We start from the raw sequence: 14,580 nt of genomic DNA, 5'->3' as shown, positions 1-14,580 counted from the left end.
TTGATATGCATATGTTAAGAAATATAATATGGGTACTATTTCATATTGGTAGTTTGGAATCTCTTGGCATAATCTTAATTTCCTTAAAATCTCCATCACTAACAAATAAATCTAATGGATTATCTTGAATTTTGTATTATAGTCCACAGTTTAGGGCTGACTGTACATGACATGTAAGAAACAAGTCAGGGCAGGGCACCCACGACTCAACTTACAGCCACGTGTACATTGGGGGACTACTCATTGCTCATTGGGACTTAGAGTTCTCCTAGAGTGCAGGGAGGAGCTTCTGCCTTCATTCTTCTATCAGTTTCCCTAACAGAAACTATTGTGGGAGGCCTGTATGCTATTTTATGTTTCCTCAGTCATTTAATCACGTATTGAGGACACATGGAGCCTGAGAAAGGACCAACACAGCCCCACTGAGCAGTGCTCTGAACTGCACTGAAAAAAATGGGTATTTTTCAAGTTAGTTCCCCAACAAACATGTGATCTGAGTTGGGTTGGGGATCCCCTAACTAGACTTGTGTCACATGTCATGTATAGTTGGACTCTTACAATCCTGTTCAGAGTTTTCCTATTCCAAGCATATTAATTTCACTGAGCTTAGATCAGAGAAACTGCACAGAATTATCCTGTCAGCTTTTGAGAAAATGTTCGGTACAGCAGCATTGATTGATTGATTGATTGATTCACTGATTCATTGATTCATTGATTCATTGCATTTATACCCTGCCTTTTTCCGGAAGACTCAAGGTGACTTGTATATGTAGGACCTTACCTTCTAAAAAACAGATCCGAGACTCTGGGTTTTTCTTCATTAGTTTTCCCATGAAGAATTCACTTCCAAAATCTTCTGAGTGAATGAATGCACCATATTTCAGAAAACCAGTTTCATAAGGAGAAAATTCACACCATTCTGTGAACATAGTTTGCTATTATAATTATGAGAACTTGTATGGCAACATAATATTTATAATCCTATATTAAGGACCATAGGAAAATATCCTAGCCCTAAGTGGAGCCAAGCTTGTGGAGCAAGCCTTTCCTGCCTTCCCCTTCTACTGCAGCCAACAGCAACCCTTGAAACACTGTGCTGAACACTGCTGTAGTTATTTACATTGGAAGCAGGGAGTCAGTAAGTACTTTTCGGGTGGTGAAAAACAGCCATTGGATCCAAGCCATTCTTTCTCATTTGTAGTTTATCATATTCATATCTATTCCACCCTTCTTCAAAGAAACTTGCAGTGGCATACATGGTTTTAATCCAAACAAACAACCACAATTTGGGCCAGAGAAAATGTAGGACTGAGAAAATGAATGGCACTTTTACTTGTGACAGCTACAGCAGTGAAATCTAAAAATGAACCCCCACCCCAGCTATGCACACAGACTTCCTTTACTCACACCATGGCTCCTTTGAATATCAGCCCAAGATTATGGCTACGGAATCATGCAGGCTCAATGAAATTCAGCTAATTGGAGTTTCTGTTACTTCCAAATTACACAGTGGCTAGTGTCATATGGTCTTTTTTGCCATATTTTTTCAATTTTTCAGGAATGACAAAATATAAAAAGAAACACAAGACAATAAAAAATAAGGCATAACTAACCTACAATTCTAAGTACTAGATAACTAACATATTTATATAGTGTTCAATAAAATCACAAACAAATTCTAATAATCAACTAAAATCACAAACAAATTCCATCAATCAAATATATTAACACAAAATGAACATTGATACATGATTACTATAATGCATTTCTAGTCACATCTGTTAGCCTTGCCCTTGACACCCCAAAATATATTATTTCAGAATATTTTCAGAATATATTATTCTAGAAGGCCAAATACTCATTATTTCCAGGAATAAATTAGGCAAGAAGCCACCTCTGCCTATTTCCTTGTGTGTGTAGCAGTGTGTCCACTTAGAAGCAGGCCTTAGGCAAAAGGTCTGTTTAGCAAGATTAAATCAATGAATGAGTTACTCCAGTGTAGCTGGAAGCCTCATTAACTATGGACATGATCCTTATTACCACACCTCACTGAACTACTTTGACACAATAGACACTGAAAACCTCCTTGGTATCTGATGCTACATTTCACTACACCTTTTCAGAAGAAATGGCTCTGCAACAAATGGTTGCTTCCTTGCATTTCCCCAACCTCTAGATATGCTCTCCCTAACAACAAGATCCCATCCTGAATCAATCAAGCCTCAGCCAAATCTGAATACTGAAGGGAGATTCTAGCTCATCCTGGAAGGGCAAGAACTACACTTTCCAGCAGCCCTTGCAAAGGCTGCCATTGTAGGGAATGTTGCTGTCTTAATCCTTCCTTCCACAGTGTGCTTCTCCCCTGGTGACAGCAAGCCTTGAAAAGGGGGAAAGTGCAGGAGAAAGCCATACTTCCGTCCTCCCCCCACAGTGTGCTTCTCCCTACCAGGACTAGATGCCTGTGCTGAAATTTGAATAACTTCCTGCCTGGGAAAATGAGACAAACTCTATCAAGCCACAGCTGAGCCAGAAGGGGCCATTTGCAAAGTTAGGATACAGTCTCCTGTGTTCTGTAAGGAGAGTGACTCCTCGGGAAAAAAAAGCCCTGTTATTTGTAAACAAGGATTAGGGGAAGCCTCCGTCTGTCTGTATGTGGGGAGGAATCTCTGTAAGTAAACTCTTTTTCCTACATTCAAATCATTAGGCTTAAGGTTTTCTAAAATTTATCATGTAGTGGGGTGGTAAATTGTGGGGCCAAGCAGGAAGGAAAGGCAGAAGGGGTTGGCCCTCTCAGTGGGAGCCATTAACCCACAAGCAGTTTTCTAGAGGCCATTGTATTTGTTTGTACAATGGGTGTTGCAGATACAGATCCAAACAGTTTTCAAATGTTTTCAACAAAAAAGTCCAACCTATATTGTCAAATGCTTTCTCTTTATCTAAAGTGATGAGCACTGCCTTCTTTTTTTCACGAATTCTATTGCTTTTAATACAAAGTGAACATTATCTTTCATATACATTTTTTGGGACAAATCCTGTTTGGTCTTCATGTATTAGTTTTTCTATACGTTTAAAAATATTTTTGCTGTTATTTAAGTAAAAAGTTTATAATCCATGTTTAATAATGAAATTGATTGTGGTAACAATGGATCATTTCCTTCTAAAAAATCAGGTTTTGACAACACATTGTCATTTTCCTCAATTTTCACCAATTCCATCTTATTACAGTGGATCCCTACTTTTCTCCCTATGCTGAGGGTCCCTCTGACCCTCAGAAACAAACTTTCAGGGAAACTATAATCTCATTTTACTCAGCTCATGGATGTAAAAGGCAATATTGTCCTCAGTTTGCTACTACATGAAATTGTTCAACGTATTTATAAGAATTACCTTTAAAATCAAAGGCAGAAATTTGGTTTTCTTTCACATTAAGGGCTAAATAAAGAGGTAGGGGATTCTGCCCTTCATTCACAGCCTGCTGCTGATCAGACAGTTTAAAATCATCAACCTAAAGAGAAACAACAAATCAGTAATCCAGGGGAAAACCTAGAAAGCAAAAACTTGGATCTAAACCAGATATACTAATTTATTTATTTATGTATTTATTTATTTCATCAAATTTATATACTGCCCTCCCCCAAAGGGCTCAGAGTGGTGTCCAACATTTGCCATAAAAACAAGTAAAACAAGTAACACCAACCAATAACCGATTAAGAATAACCATATATAACTCACAGAAGGCTTCAGCTCCCACCCATCCCCCTTACTTGTACTGACAGGAAGCCAGATGTTTATTATATGGCAAGAAATCGATATTACCCCGGCTGGTCAAATGCCTGGCGAACAGGTCCATTTTGCAGGCCCTGCAGAAACTCTGTAAGTCCCACAGGGCCCTGATCTCACCTGGGAGCCTGTTCCACCAAGTAATGTCCCAGCCCAGGGCATTAGATGACCCAGCATTTTGCTTTCGTGTCCCGGTGCCATTTGGGAAACACTGCTATAGATAATGACTGGACTAGAATGGTGTAGAGGATGCTTTTATTAGCATTTTTCCATTTAACACACCAGCCAAAGCAGTCTTGATGTGTCCACGTGAAGCCATCCTTATTCATCTCCATTATTGTACTGCCTACCAAAAATGTTCACTGAATTACGTACCTTATCATGCAAGATAGTCTCAAGAGCAACTGCCCACAGATCATTGAAAGAAGTAGAGATGCCCTGTTCATCCCTATGTTTCAGCTCCGTTTGATAATGAATTAGATGATCCAGAGAAAAAGTGCTAATCTTGTTTTTGGTTAGGTGCTTCTTGGCCTCATGGATTGGCCTTGCCAGATCTTTCTGGGACCAATTAGAGTCTTTATATAAATTTGACACAACCCTAAATAAAATAGCATAATAAAACAAATAATATTAGAAGCAATATACTCTGTCTCTTGTCACTCAATTTCTTTCACTAACATACACAAACCATTCATCCATATTAGTTTTGCCAAGAGCTGGTTTACAAAGCATGGATGAGTCACTCCTTTGCTTTTCATTCTTGTGCTGTTAGATGTGAAGTGAGACTTGTGGATCTTACCTTACTTCTGTGTTGGGTTTGAATTGCCTCTGAAGGGAATATAACATGGGACATTAACATATCAATTTGTAACATTATGATATATCATAAATTATTTTAAATGGATTTGAATGGGAAATTTTCATACAGTGCTTCTGAATACTTTCTCAGGATATGTAGACTCTGAACACACAATATATTTCATAGCATAGTACAGGAGTTCTTAATCTTTCTCAGCTTTCAGGTGCATTTGGAATTCTAACACAGTATGGTGGGCAGCTACAAAATGAAAGCAACAAAATGGATGCCACAGCTTATCAACATGTGCATAGTGAAAAATGTTGTGCTGTGGTAGCAGCTATTACCGAAGCACCATTTTTAAAAATTTGCATAGCCAATTATATTTTCAATGGCAATTCAGAAGCTTTTCTTGGCTAAAGCCCCACCTACTCCCACCCACTTTCTACAACCACTTGGAGGGCATCAGGAAAGATATTGGTGCATGCTGTGGTTCCCATGGACACCAAGTTAGGGACCGCTGGATTATTATATAGCATGCTTGATAAATGTATTTCATAGATGAGGGTTCACATGGACTTATTGTGAATAGTTTTTCTTAGTCTCCTCTATAGAAGCTGAGATTTTCCTTTCCCTCTTCCATTCTCTCACCAAGCTGAGCCAGAAGTGCTGCTGATATATGTTATACAATCCAGAATATTAAGCTTCTGCAATCCTGAGAGCTGCCCACAAAAAGACACCATTGATCTGCATCCACTTCCAGTTGCCATGACTGCCACTACTGGAACCTGTTTGAAATATATGTGTGTGTGAGTGTAAGGTGTATGTATAAACTTTATCATTTATCAGTGATAAACTTTATCAAGGATATCATCTCAGCTAAGGTAACCAATCCATTAATTCTGAAGTTGACTTTTCTGCATTGCCTCAACTCTACTTCTGGAATTTTTATTGTAGAAGTTTTATTTCATTTATTTATATATTCAATTTGGTAGACCGGCTTCTTACCTCCGGAAGGGCTCCAGAAGCTGATTAAAAGCAAGCCAAACAGGAAAACAATAAATTGCAACTAAAAGGAAAGAACAAATCAAATAACCCCAATAAAATCAATAAAACACAATAAAATCCAGTAAGTAAATAAATGACCTACCATCACCTGCCAATTAGAGGTGTATGGGCGATTCCCCAGGAAGGGATCACCGGAGATTTTTCTGGGCCAAATAAGCAGGATGGTACATGGGGCAAATAACAGGGAGGCGTGGACTCCAGTGGCCCAGCCTCCCCTAAAAGCCTCCCCTGTGGAGTGGAAATAACAGTCTCAGTGGCCTTGACTCGACAAGGCATTGGATCTTGATATAGGCATGCATTCCTTTCTGCACATTTGCTAAGGTCCCTTCTGCATTTGGTCATGAGCGTTGTGGAACTCAGCTTTATTTTCTTTGCAAATTCCTTTTTAAAAAATCAAGATTTTTGATCATGCTTTTAAAAAATCAAAATTTTGTCACAGCACCCTCCTACAAAGAGAGAGACCTTTTTATATTTTTGTGCATGATTAGAGCATATGTTGACTTTATGGCTGCATTTTAAAGGTGCTAAAATAGCTACCAATGTACCATTGTAATGATATGGCAAAGAGATCCTCTGAATTCACAGCTTTCATTTGTTTTTCAAAGTAAGTCTCTAGCATCTTTTCTCATGGAGATATAGGGGGAAAGGCACATTTCTCCAAGGGAAGGAGATAGAGACTTTCTTTAATGAAAGCTGGAAGTTCAGAGAACATGCATAACCTATCAATAGACCAATATATTAGTACCTTAAAAAAAATAAAAAACAAAATCATTCATCCTCATGGTAAGGGTACAAGAGAGGAAGTGGTCTGCCAATGGGGGCAGTGCAATCATAGAAATGTGAGCTAGGGGTGGGTGGGAGTGGCCAAGACAAAGAAACAAACAGAAATATTATGCATAAAGAAAAGAGCAACTCAGAATAGTCTTCCAGAAAAAGATCAGGGTAACATGGCTATTAAAAATGTTGTGGGGAGGGGGGACAAGAGATAGAAAAATTGAAGCAAAAATTAAAGGCATAAAAATATGTGAAACATCAGGCAATAAACTGAAACTCTTTAGGACCAAAACATTTTTTTAAAAAAAAGAACCAACAGAAAGGGGTGTGGAGCAACTCCCCTCTTGGCTGGCTGGCTGCAACACAACCATTCCATGTTTATGTGGTATTTCAGTTCTGAGACTCTTTCCCCCTCCATGAAGAAGCTTTGCTGGTTGTCAAAATCTAGGTACGCTTTAAAATCAACCAAAATGCAAAAAAATCCTGGTACATCAGGATAGAGAGTTTTCATGACCATAGAATTCCTTGGTGGTCTCCCATTCAAGGCTGGGCCTGTTGTGCTAACAAGATCCAACTAGCTTGTGCCATCCAGGTCAGACCCACAAACATTATGGATAATATTCAAAATATTTTTTTAACCCCTCACCCCTGACATGGATCATATATATACCATTGTTTTCACTTGGACACATGCATCATTTTCCTGCCTGCTCCAGATCCCAAATACTGCCCCTCATACCTCATGGTCCTGCAGAGTGTCTTTCAGATGGAGGATGTTTTTCAGAGCAGCAGCCACCACTTCTTTCCGTTTGTGCAGAAAAGAGTTTTCCTCTTTACATAAGTCAAATCCCAACCGCACATCAAGGTGTTCTGAGCTACAATATGGGCATAATAAATAAAATAGGATACTTTGAGTACATCCTTGCAGTGGCTAAGCAAGAACTACGAAAGCCACTAGCTATATACAACAAAATATCAGAGTCCCTATGCATACAGAGCGCCCGGTATCTTTTACAAGTCCCCCAGGATTTAAGCATTTTCCAAAGATTTTGGCTTTGAAGCTTCACTTTCTTACCGTCAGAGGAACATCTGCAAATTAGGAACTCCAGCAAGGAGTTGGTTAGTTTTCGCATGAAGGGGAATCTCATTTTTACCTCAACCTCTGTGTATTTTTTCACTTTCTTGAAAATTGTTTCAATCTCTTTTCCATCCACCAATCTACCTTTATCTTCTCCCTTCTCTTCACCTTCCCAACTCCTGGCAGCCTCTTCACATGAAAAGTATGGCCCAGTTGTGCAGTACCAGCTGAGCTGGGCATGTCTATACTGGGGAGAACCTGCAAGGACTGCGGGAAGTACTTCAATTTCTCCTGCATTCCCTCTGCAAACTATTTCCCCTTTACCTCATACCTTCAACTTTTCCTTCATATCCTCCTCTTTCCCTGCCACCTAAACATTAGGAAGAACTTTCTGACAGTAAGGGCTGTTCAACAGTGGAATGCACTGCCTTGGAGGGCAGTAGAGTCTCCTTCTTTAGAGGTTTTAAAATAGAGGCTGTATGGCTAACTAACAGGAGTGCTTTGATTGTGTATTCCTGCATGGCAGGGAGTTGGACTGGGCGACCCTCTATGATTCTCTGATTCTAGGGCAATATTTCACTATTAGAATACATGACATCTTCAGAGGAGGCAATAGCTCCCTATTAGAATATAGGATGGTACTGAATTACATAGAAATAAGGTATACCATTCTAAACATCAGTGATATCTGAATTGGGAGAGCGTCTGTTGTCTCTGGTTCTAGAAAAAGGAAACTGTACCTATCTAAAGTCAAATTAACTGGCTTCATGGTGGTTGTTCCCTTTATATATAAAATCCTTTCAGCAATAGGATGAATTTCTATTCTCCACCCAAACCACTGAATAAGATCCACTGGATAAGGTCACGAAAATCAATATAGAGACCTCTGCAGCCACCTCCCTGAGTACTGGAATGCCATGCAATAGTGATGCCTAGGCTGTGTCTTCTCCAAATCTCAAAAAGAACAATGGCAGCCAGACTAGAGTCTGAACCCTAAATGTTAAGTATGTTTCCTCATTAATTGCAATTATGATACTTCAGAAAAACAATGATGGCTTGCCTTACATATAAATTCACAACTTATTTTTGCCAGAAAAGCAATACTTTACCAGGCCTTTGTGTGTAACTTCAGTTCCAGATCAGAATCCTAACAATGAAGAATTGAAACAAATCAGTTCATAGGAAACTCACAAACTATAGGGTTCAACTACCTTGGGCACAGTGGGAGGGGGCAGGGCAGTTCAGCTGGGGGAATGGCCCTAACCCTAACCCTGAGCAAGGCATGGCACTTGGGGCAAACCTGTCCATGTTCCTCAATCACGACAGAACATGTTCTATTGTATTGTCCCCCTCACACTGACTTATGTAAAGAATTTATTGAGCCGTATATAAACTCAAAACCTGCTCTTTTCGACAGGGTTAAGACTCAGACACTCCTCAGCAATTGTTGTTCTAAATGGACTGAGGATGTGGCAAAGTTTCTTGCTTTGGCCCTGAACAAAACTTAGTTAACCTGATTAGGTTTTATTCTGTTTTCCTCCCCTTTTAACATATTTATTTTATTTTAAACTATACCTAATAAAGGTTATTGAATTGAATTGTAAAGGTACACCACTGACCGTATTTCAGCAATGGTGCTGAAACAAAAGCTTTCTGAGATTACTTGTTTATATCACTAAAGCTGCTCTTTTGAGATGCATCCTAGTATAAATAATTGGGTCAATTAAACACTACTAAGGAGTTGTGACTGCAGTGCTTACCGCTGACACAGGAAGAATTACTTTCACGTCCTTTCCTGAAGAAAGTAATTTAAGAGGCATAATCAAGGATGCAGAAGAATTTTCTTTGTCTTGCTCCTCATTACTTGAACAATGCTGTAAAGTGATTATATTTCATTTATTTAGAAAATATACCCCTCAACAAAGTAAAAGAATATAATAAAACATTTTTAAAAACATAAAAATATTACTGAGCAGCCTAAAGTGATCATCAGCATAAAGAGGTCATCAGGTTCGAAGCAGACTAATAAAGACAGCTTTTAAAAATGTAACCCCTAAATTTGGAAGACTGGATAAAGATAAACATTTTGTCCTGGAGCCTGAAGAACAGAAAGGTCAGTGCCTGATGAGATCCCCCAAGCCTCCTTGCTGAGACCTTGCTTGTAGACATAAAACAAGTGATGAGGAACAGGCTATCTAAAACAGGGAATCCAGGGGGATGCCATACCAGAAGCGGCAGGAGCCCTACACCAACATCTGTCCCCACTGTATTGTGCAATGTGGCACAGATGCTGACATTGGGCTGCCACTCAGATGCACAGCAATCGAACTTGGAAGCTGACCCCTGCAGGAATGAGTCTCTGCCGTAACTGCCCATGATGGCATAGTGGGGAGCATTCCTGGAGGCATAGTTAGTTTGCTCTCAGTGTTCTTTCAGCTTCCAGCAACACAGACTTACACCACCCAAGAGTATGCTGTAAGTCTATCTGTACAATGGGCTTTCCTGAGAGATTAAAGGTTTTCTCCCCCCACCCCCAACTCCCACACAATCAATTGCTTCTTTGGAGGCAGCAAGATGGTGTTTTCTCCAGCCACCACTCTACAGTCTCTCCCTTTAGATTGGGCTGCTAGTGGTGGCACCTCACCTTTGGAATGCCTGCTTCCTTGAATCTCAACTGGTACAGACCTTGCTGTTGTCTGGTGAACTGGACAGTATGGGAAAGTGATATAGTCATAAAACATAAGTACAGAGGTTTTAAACATATAACAACCCAAGAAAATGTGTTGGTATTGCAGTTTTGGGATTCCAATCCTGACTTAAGATAGCTGCCACAATTAAAACCTGGCGTTTTTACATATACAGTGTCATCAACGAAAAGCAGTTTCCTTATATATTATTAAAACAGGTTCACATTTGATGTTACCAGGATCCTGAGAGAGATAAAAATTTGGGATGAAAGTAATGTAATAAGCATTTGCAAGCTCTACAATAGAGCTAACCGTATTAGCCTTCCTCTCTCATATCAAATTGCTTGGACAAGGAAAGAGAAAGTAGTCTGGCTATAAGGAACTAGTATAAATAGTATTTATTGTTTAATTATAAAGATCTTGCGTATAGAAATATCTTTCAAACCAGAGTTGTTTCTCTTAAATATTATAGGGAAAAAATGGGGAAAAAGACTGAAACACTATTTTTATATATGTCAGTTGCTGGGAGGATCCAATTTGCAAAAAAAATGGAAGAGTTCTACAGTATCAACAATAGAAGATTGGATGAACCAACTTTTGGAATTTGCCTCCTATGATAAACTATCTAAAGTGTTAAGTACGAGTACAATTGATGAATTTGTATTAATTTGGGAACCAGTGATTAATTTCTTAAGGAAAAATGAAGATTATAAATCATTTTTGTTATGCCTGCAATGTTGATGAAAGTATTGGACTAACGTAGAACTATATATCAGATAAATGATAACAGAAGATGAACTGATTCCAAGTGGAAGTCAAACGCACCAAGGGTAGGGTGATGGTTTTATGTAATGTGAATGTAGTAAATGTAAGGGATTGTGGGGTAAGGGTATTATGTATGTTTGTATGAATTTATTATTTATTTATTTATTTATTTATTTTATTAATTCGGCTTTTATACCGCCCGATCCCCGAAAATATTAATTAAAAAAAAGGAACCAGGTATTTTAAAGCAGGATTTTGAGTAGCATAGATCCCATATTGTGTGCTTCTGTGTGTCAGTGGCGTAGCGCCAATGGGACCGGGGGGCACGACACCCCTGGCGGAGTCACAGCGGAAGCATGGCCGGGCCGTGGAGGGGGCATTCCGGGGCGTTCCAAGGGCGTTCCAAGGGCGTTCCAGGGTGGGGCGGGGGCAGGTGTTGCTGCAGTAAGGGCACAGGATGCACGTACACCTTAGATGCAGTGTCCCTTCACTCCGCCTCTGCTGTGTGTGTAAAGTGTCATCAAGTCACAGGTGACTTATGGCAATCGAGTAGGTGGTTTGCCATTGCCTTCCCACACATAGCAACCCTGGTATTCCTTGGAAGTCTCCCATTTTTTACTAGGAAGGACTGACCCTGCTTAGCTTCTGAGATCTGATGAGATCAAGCTAGCCTGAGTCACACAGGACAGGGCTTGGGTGCTTCTAAATTCTACTATTGTGAGAGAGCAACAGCAAAAAGTTCTGCTGTTCATTTTATTCACCACATACATAATTTTATACACTTCTATCAGGCCTCCCAGTTTATCTTTTCTATAAACAGAAAAGCCCCAAACACTTTAGTCTTTCTCACAACTTAATAAACAATTTTCATTTATTTTAGTACAATTGTTGCATCTGTACCCTACTGATCAGTGCTTGCGCACTGGAACAAATTAGGAGCTAAGCTCTTTTTCTAAACTCTTTTTTTCTTTTTTTTAAGCTGGCTGTTAGGAAATGGGAAGAGAGGAAGCAAACAGCTGCGACAATGACTTGCACCACCATGCATACAAGAAATTACACATTTGTACATTTTTGTTTTCATACTTTTTGCATTGTGAAAAATTTCCCAGTAATGTTACCTGCAGATGAGCATTTAATTCTGGTTCCCAGTATGTTGTGTAATGGAAGGGAAATGATTCTGCCAATCCAGATTCCAAAGCCACTTTCCATGTATCTTCATATGATCCGTTCACTCTTAGTTCAAGGTCATTTTCTTCTACAAAGGAATTCCCAAAGAAGGTCACATTACCAAAGCTCTCCACTATTATGCAGAAGCCAGTCTTTACATTTGCCATCTGAATGAGTGTCAAAACAAACCTAGCACGTCATAATCACTTGTGTTACCCAAACTGGAAGACTATGCCCCTGTTTAGATTGAGGAATTAGCGGGGGACAGAACTTTACTAAAGGGCAGGCTGTGGGGCGTCCACCAATTATACCAGAGTGTGCCCTCCAAGAGATATTTTCCAGGGCAATGACTATTGGTATCCAGATGGCAGTGGTTGAAGTTGCAGTTGCAGTAAAGGCATTGCACAATGAAGGCATTGCATTGGCTTAATGGATGGGAACGGGGAATGTACTCAGGCAAAGCTCCTCTATTATTAAAGTCCAGAATTAAGATTTGACATCCATCTTAGTCTGAACTGTCAGTGACACCAATAGAGGTAAGTGGCAGAGCACTGTCCAGAAGCAGATCCCCCTGTCTTCTCATGGGCTTGCCTGTCAGGGCTTGGGAGCTTTTTAATTGGGAGCAAGAGAACTTCTAGTTGCTATTCAAAACTGCAGTTTAATATTAAATAATCTGTTGGTTATTATGCTAAAGAAGAGGGACCAACAATTCCACTGCTAACAATCTCAATGTACCTATGAATGAATAGTGAGCCTCTTCTGTTCTTTCTGTGCTTCTCTGTTATCTTTAAAAATAGGAAAGTTGCTTTCTTCCACACACCTTTGCTTATATGTCTTTGCTTATATGCCTGACATGATCAGATTAAAGAGAATAGTGTGCGTATGATAGGAGAAATTCCCCCATCTACTGTGTGACATCCAAGTCCTTTCACTCCACACTGACTTCACAACTAATAATTCATCAGAGCTTCCATTGTGGCTGACACTGCTTTCAAATGCATATAGTTTAAAATGAAGATGCCTCTTCTACCAAATAAAATAGAACCAGTAACTATTGGGTAAAATTCCCACCTCCAAAAAGGAGGAGAAAGCATTTTATCTATATCCAGTTCCTTGATTCTCAGAAAAGTGAATGGTGCTCTGTTGAGAGAATGATATGTACATGACCTTACCTTTCAATTTCTTCATGCTCTTCTCCTTGAACACATGAACATTTAAACAGGAAACTGGACGAGACTGTTGAGAAATGAGCCAGAAACCAAACTGTGAAGACTCAAGTTATAAGAAGTAAGAATCTGTCTTTGGCAGATTCCACACAGCAAATGTACAACAGGTTGCAGTTGTTATAAAGGAACCCATTTCCTTTTTCCCATTCACCTGTGTGCCATTCAGGCAGCGATTGGAGGCCATAAAAACAATCCAGATTGCTTTCGCACCTTTGCACAGAGAAACTTCTCTTTTTTTAATGTCCTGCAGCACATGCGTAGCTGCACAGGCATACCAAAACGAACCCCCGCAGCCATGCTGATTGTTCCACAATACAATTGGCTGCACCTGTGCAGCTGCACATGTGCAACATGAAAAAAAAATTTAATGCCTGCAATTGAAGGCAATAATGAACATGTTGCTGTAGATCGGTCATACTCGCTGCCACAAGGAGAAAATGTGCTTGGAGGACTTTGAACTCTCTTGGACACTCAGAGAATCTGCCCACAACATTCTGGGCAACAAGCACTGAATGGCAGGTGGGTGGATTCTTCCTGATGGTGGATGGCACAGAACTTACAGTGAACTGGTGGAAGGGAGAGAAATAAAGCGTCTTCTGCCTATTCATTCACGTGGGATCAGCTCCAACCTGGGATTTTGCAAAAGAATAGCTGGTTTTGCAATTTTCAAAAATCCCGGGTTGAAGGAACTAAAGTGGGGCAAACTCATTTTGGGGATTGGACCTGTGCATGGACGTAGGTAAGGGGGGGTTCTCGGGTTTGAAAAAAAAACCCATTCATGTCCAAAGCTCCGCCCCTCCATTTGTGGGTTTTTAAAACATTTTAGTGCTTTTTGGGTTTTGGCCTGCAGGGGGCACATTGTTTGGGCTAGCAGCACCAAACTTTCAGGGATTATTTGGGGGACTCTCCTGATGATACTACCCAGGTTTGGTGAGGTTTGGTCCAGGGGGTGCCCCATCCTCTATTGTTTTCAATGGCAGCTAATAGAACATGAAGGCTACATCTTTGAGGGTCCATAACTTTGGACATCCTGAACAAAACTTCACCAAACCTGGATGCAGTAATTGGCATTAGGAGAGACTCCTTCCGAAAGATAACTCCTGAAAGCTTTGGGAAAGCTTCTAGCTTAACAATTGCACCCCTGAGCAGCAGTGCAACCTTCCCCCAGAATCTGGAGGTATCCCCTAGTTTCCCCAGAATTTGAGGCAAGGGGTCCTCAGTTTAGAAACAAGAAAAAAG

At 40.0% G+C, this 14,580-nt stretch overlaps 1 protein-coding gene across 1 annotated transcript in view; it reads right to left on the bottom strand.

Moving 5' to 3' along the window:
• Nucleotides 1-14,580, bottom strand: part of LOC125426342 (cytosolic phospholipase A2 delta-like) — a 43,336-nt gene that overhangs the window by 12,263 nt on the left and 16,493 nt on the right. Inside the window, exons 7-16 of the mRNA XM_048484600.1 lie at nucleotides 13,288-13,351; nucleotides 12,067-12,203; nucleotides 10,141-10,200; nucleotides 9,257-9,370; nucleotides 8,606-8,643; nucleotides 7,158-7,293; nucleotides 5,228-5,364; nucleotides 4,156-4,378; nucleotides 3,388-3,505; nucleotides 782-919 (exon numbers count right to left, since the gene is read on the bottom strand). Of these exons, the coding sequence (XP_048340557.1) occupies nucleotides 782-919; nucleotides 3,388-3,505; nucleotides 4,156-4,378; nucleotides 5,228-5,364; nucleotides 7,158-7,293; nucleotides 8,606-8,643; nucleotides 9,257-9,370; nucleotides 10,141-10,200; nucleotides 12,067-12,203; nucleotides 13,288-13,351 (1,165 nt within the window). The remainder of the gene's footprint in view (nucleotides 1-781; nucleotides 920-3,387; nucleotides 3,506-4,155; nucleotides 4,379-5,227; nucleotides 5,365-7,157; nucleotides 7,294-8,605; nucleotides 8,644-9,256; nucleotides 9,371-10,140; nucleotides 10,201-12,066; nucleotides 12,204-13,287; nucleotides 13,352-14,580) is intronic.

This window comes from Sphaerodactylus townsendi, linkage group LG02 (assembly GCF_021028975.2).
Source record: "Sphaerodactylus townsendi isolate TG3544 linkage group LG02, MPM_Stown_v2.3, whole genome shotgun sequence".
Lineage (NCBI taxonomy): Eukaryota > Metazoa > Chordata > Lepidosauria > Squamata > Sphaerodactylidae > Sphaerodactylus > Sphaerodactylus townsendi.
The sequence above is the reverse complement of the archived record's forward strand: the minus strand, read 5'-3'. Positions and strand labels throughout refer to the sequence as shown.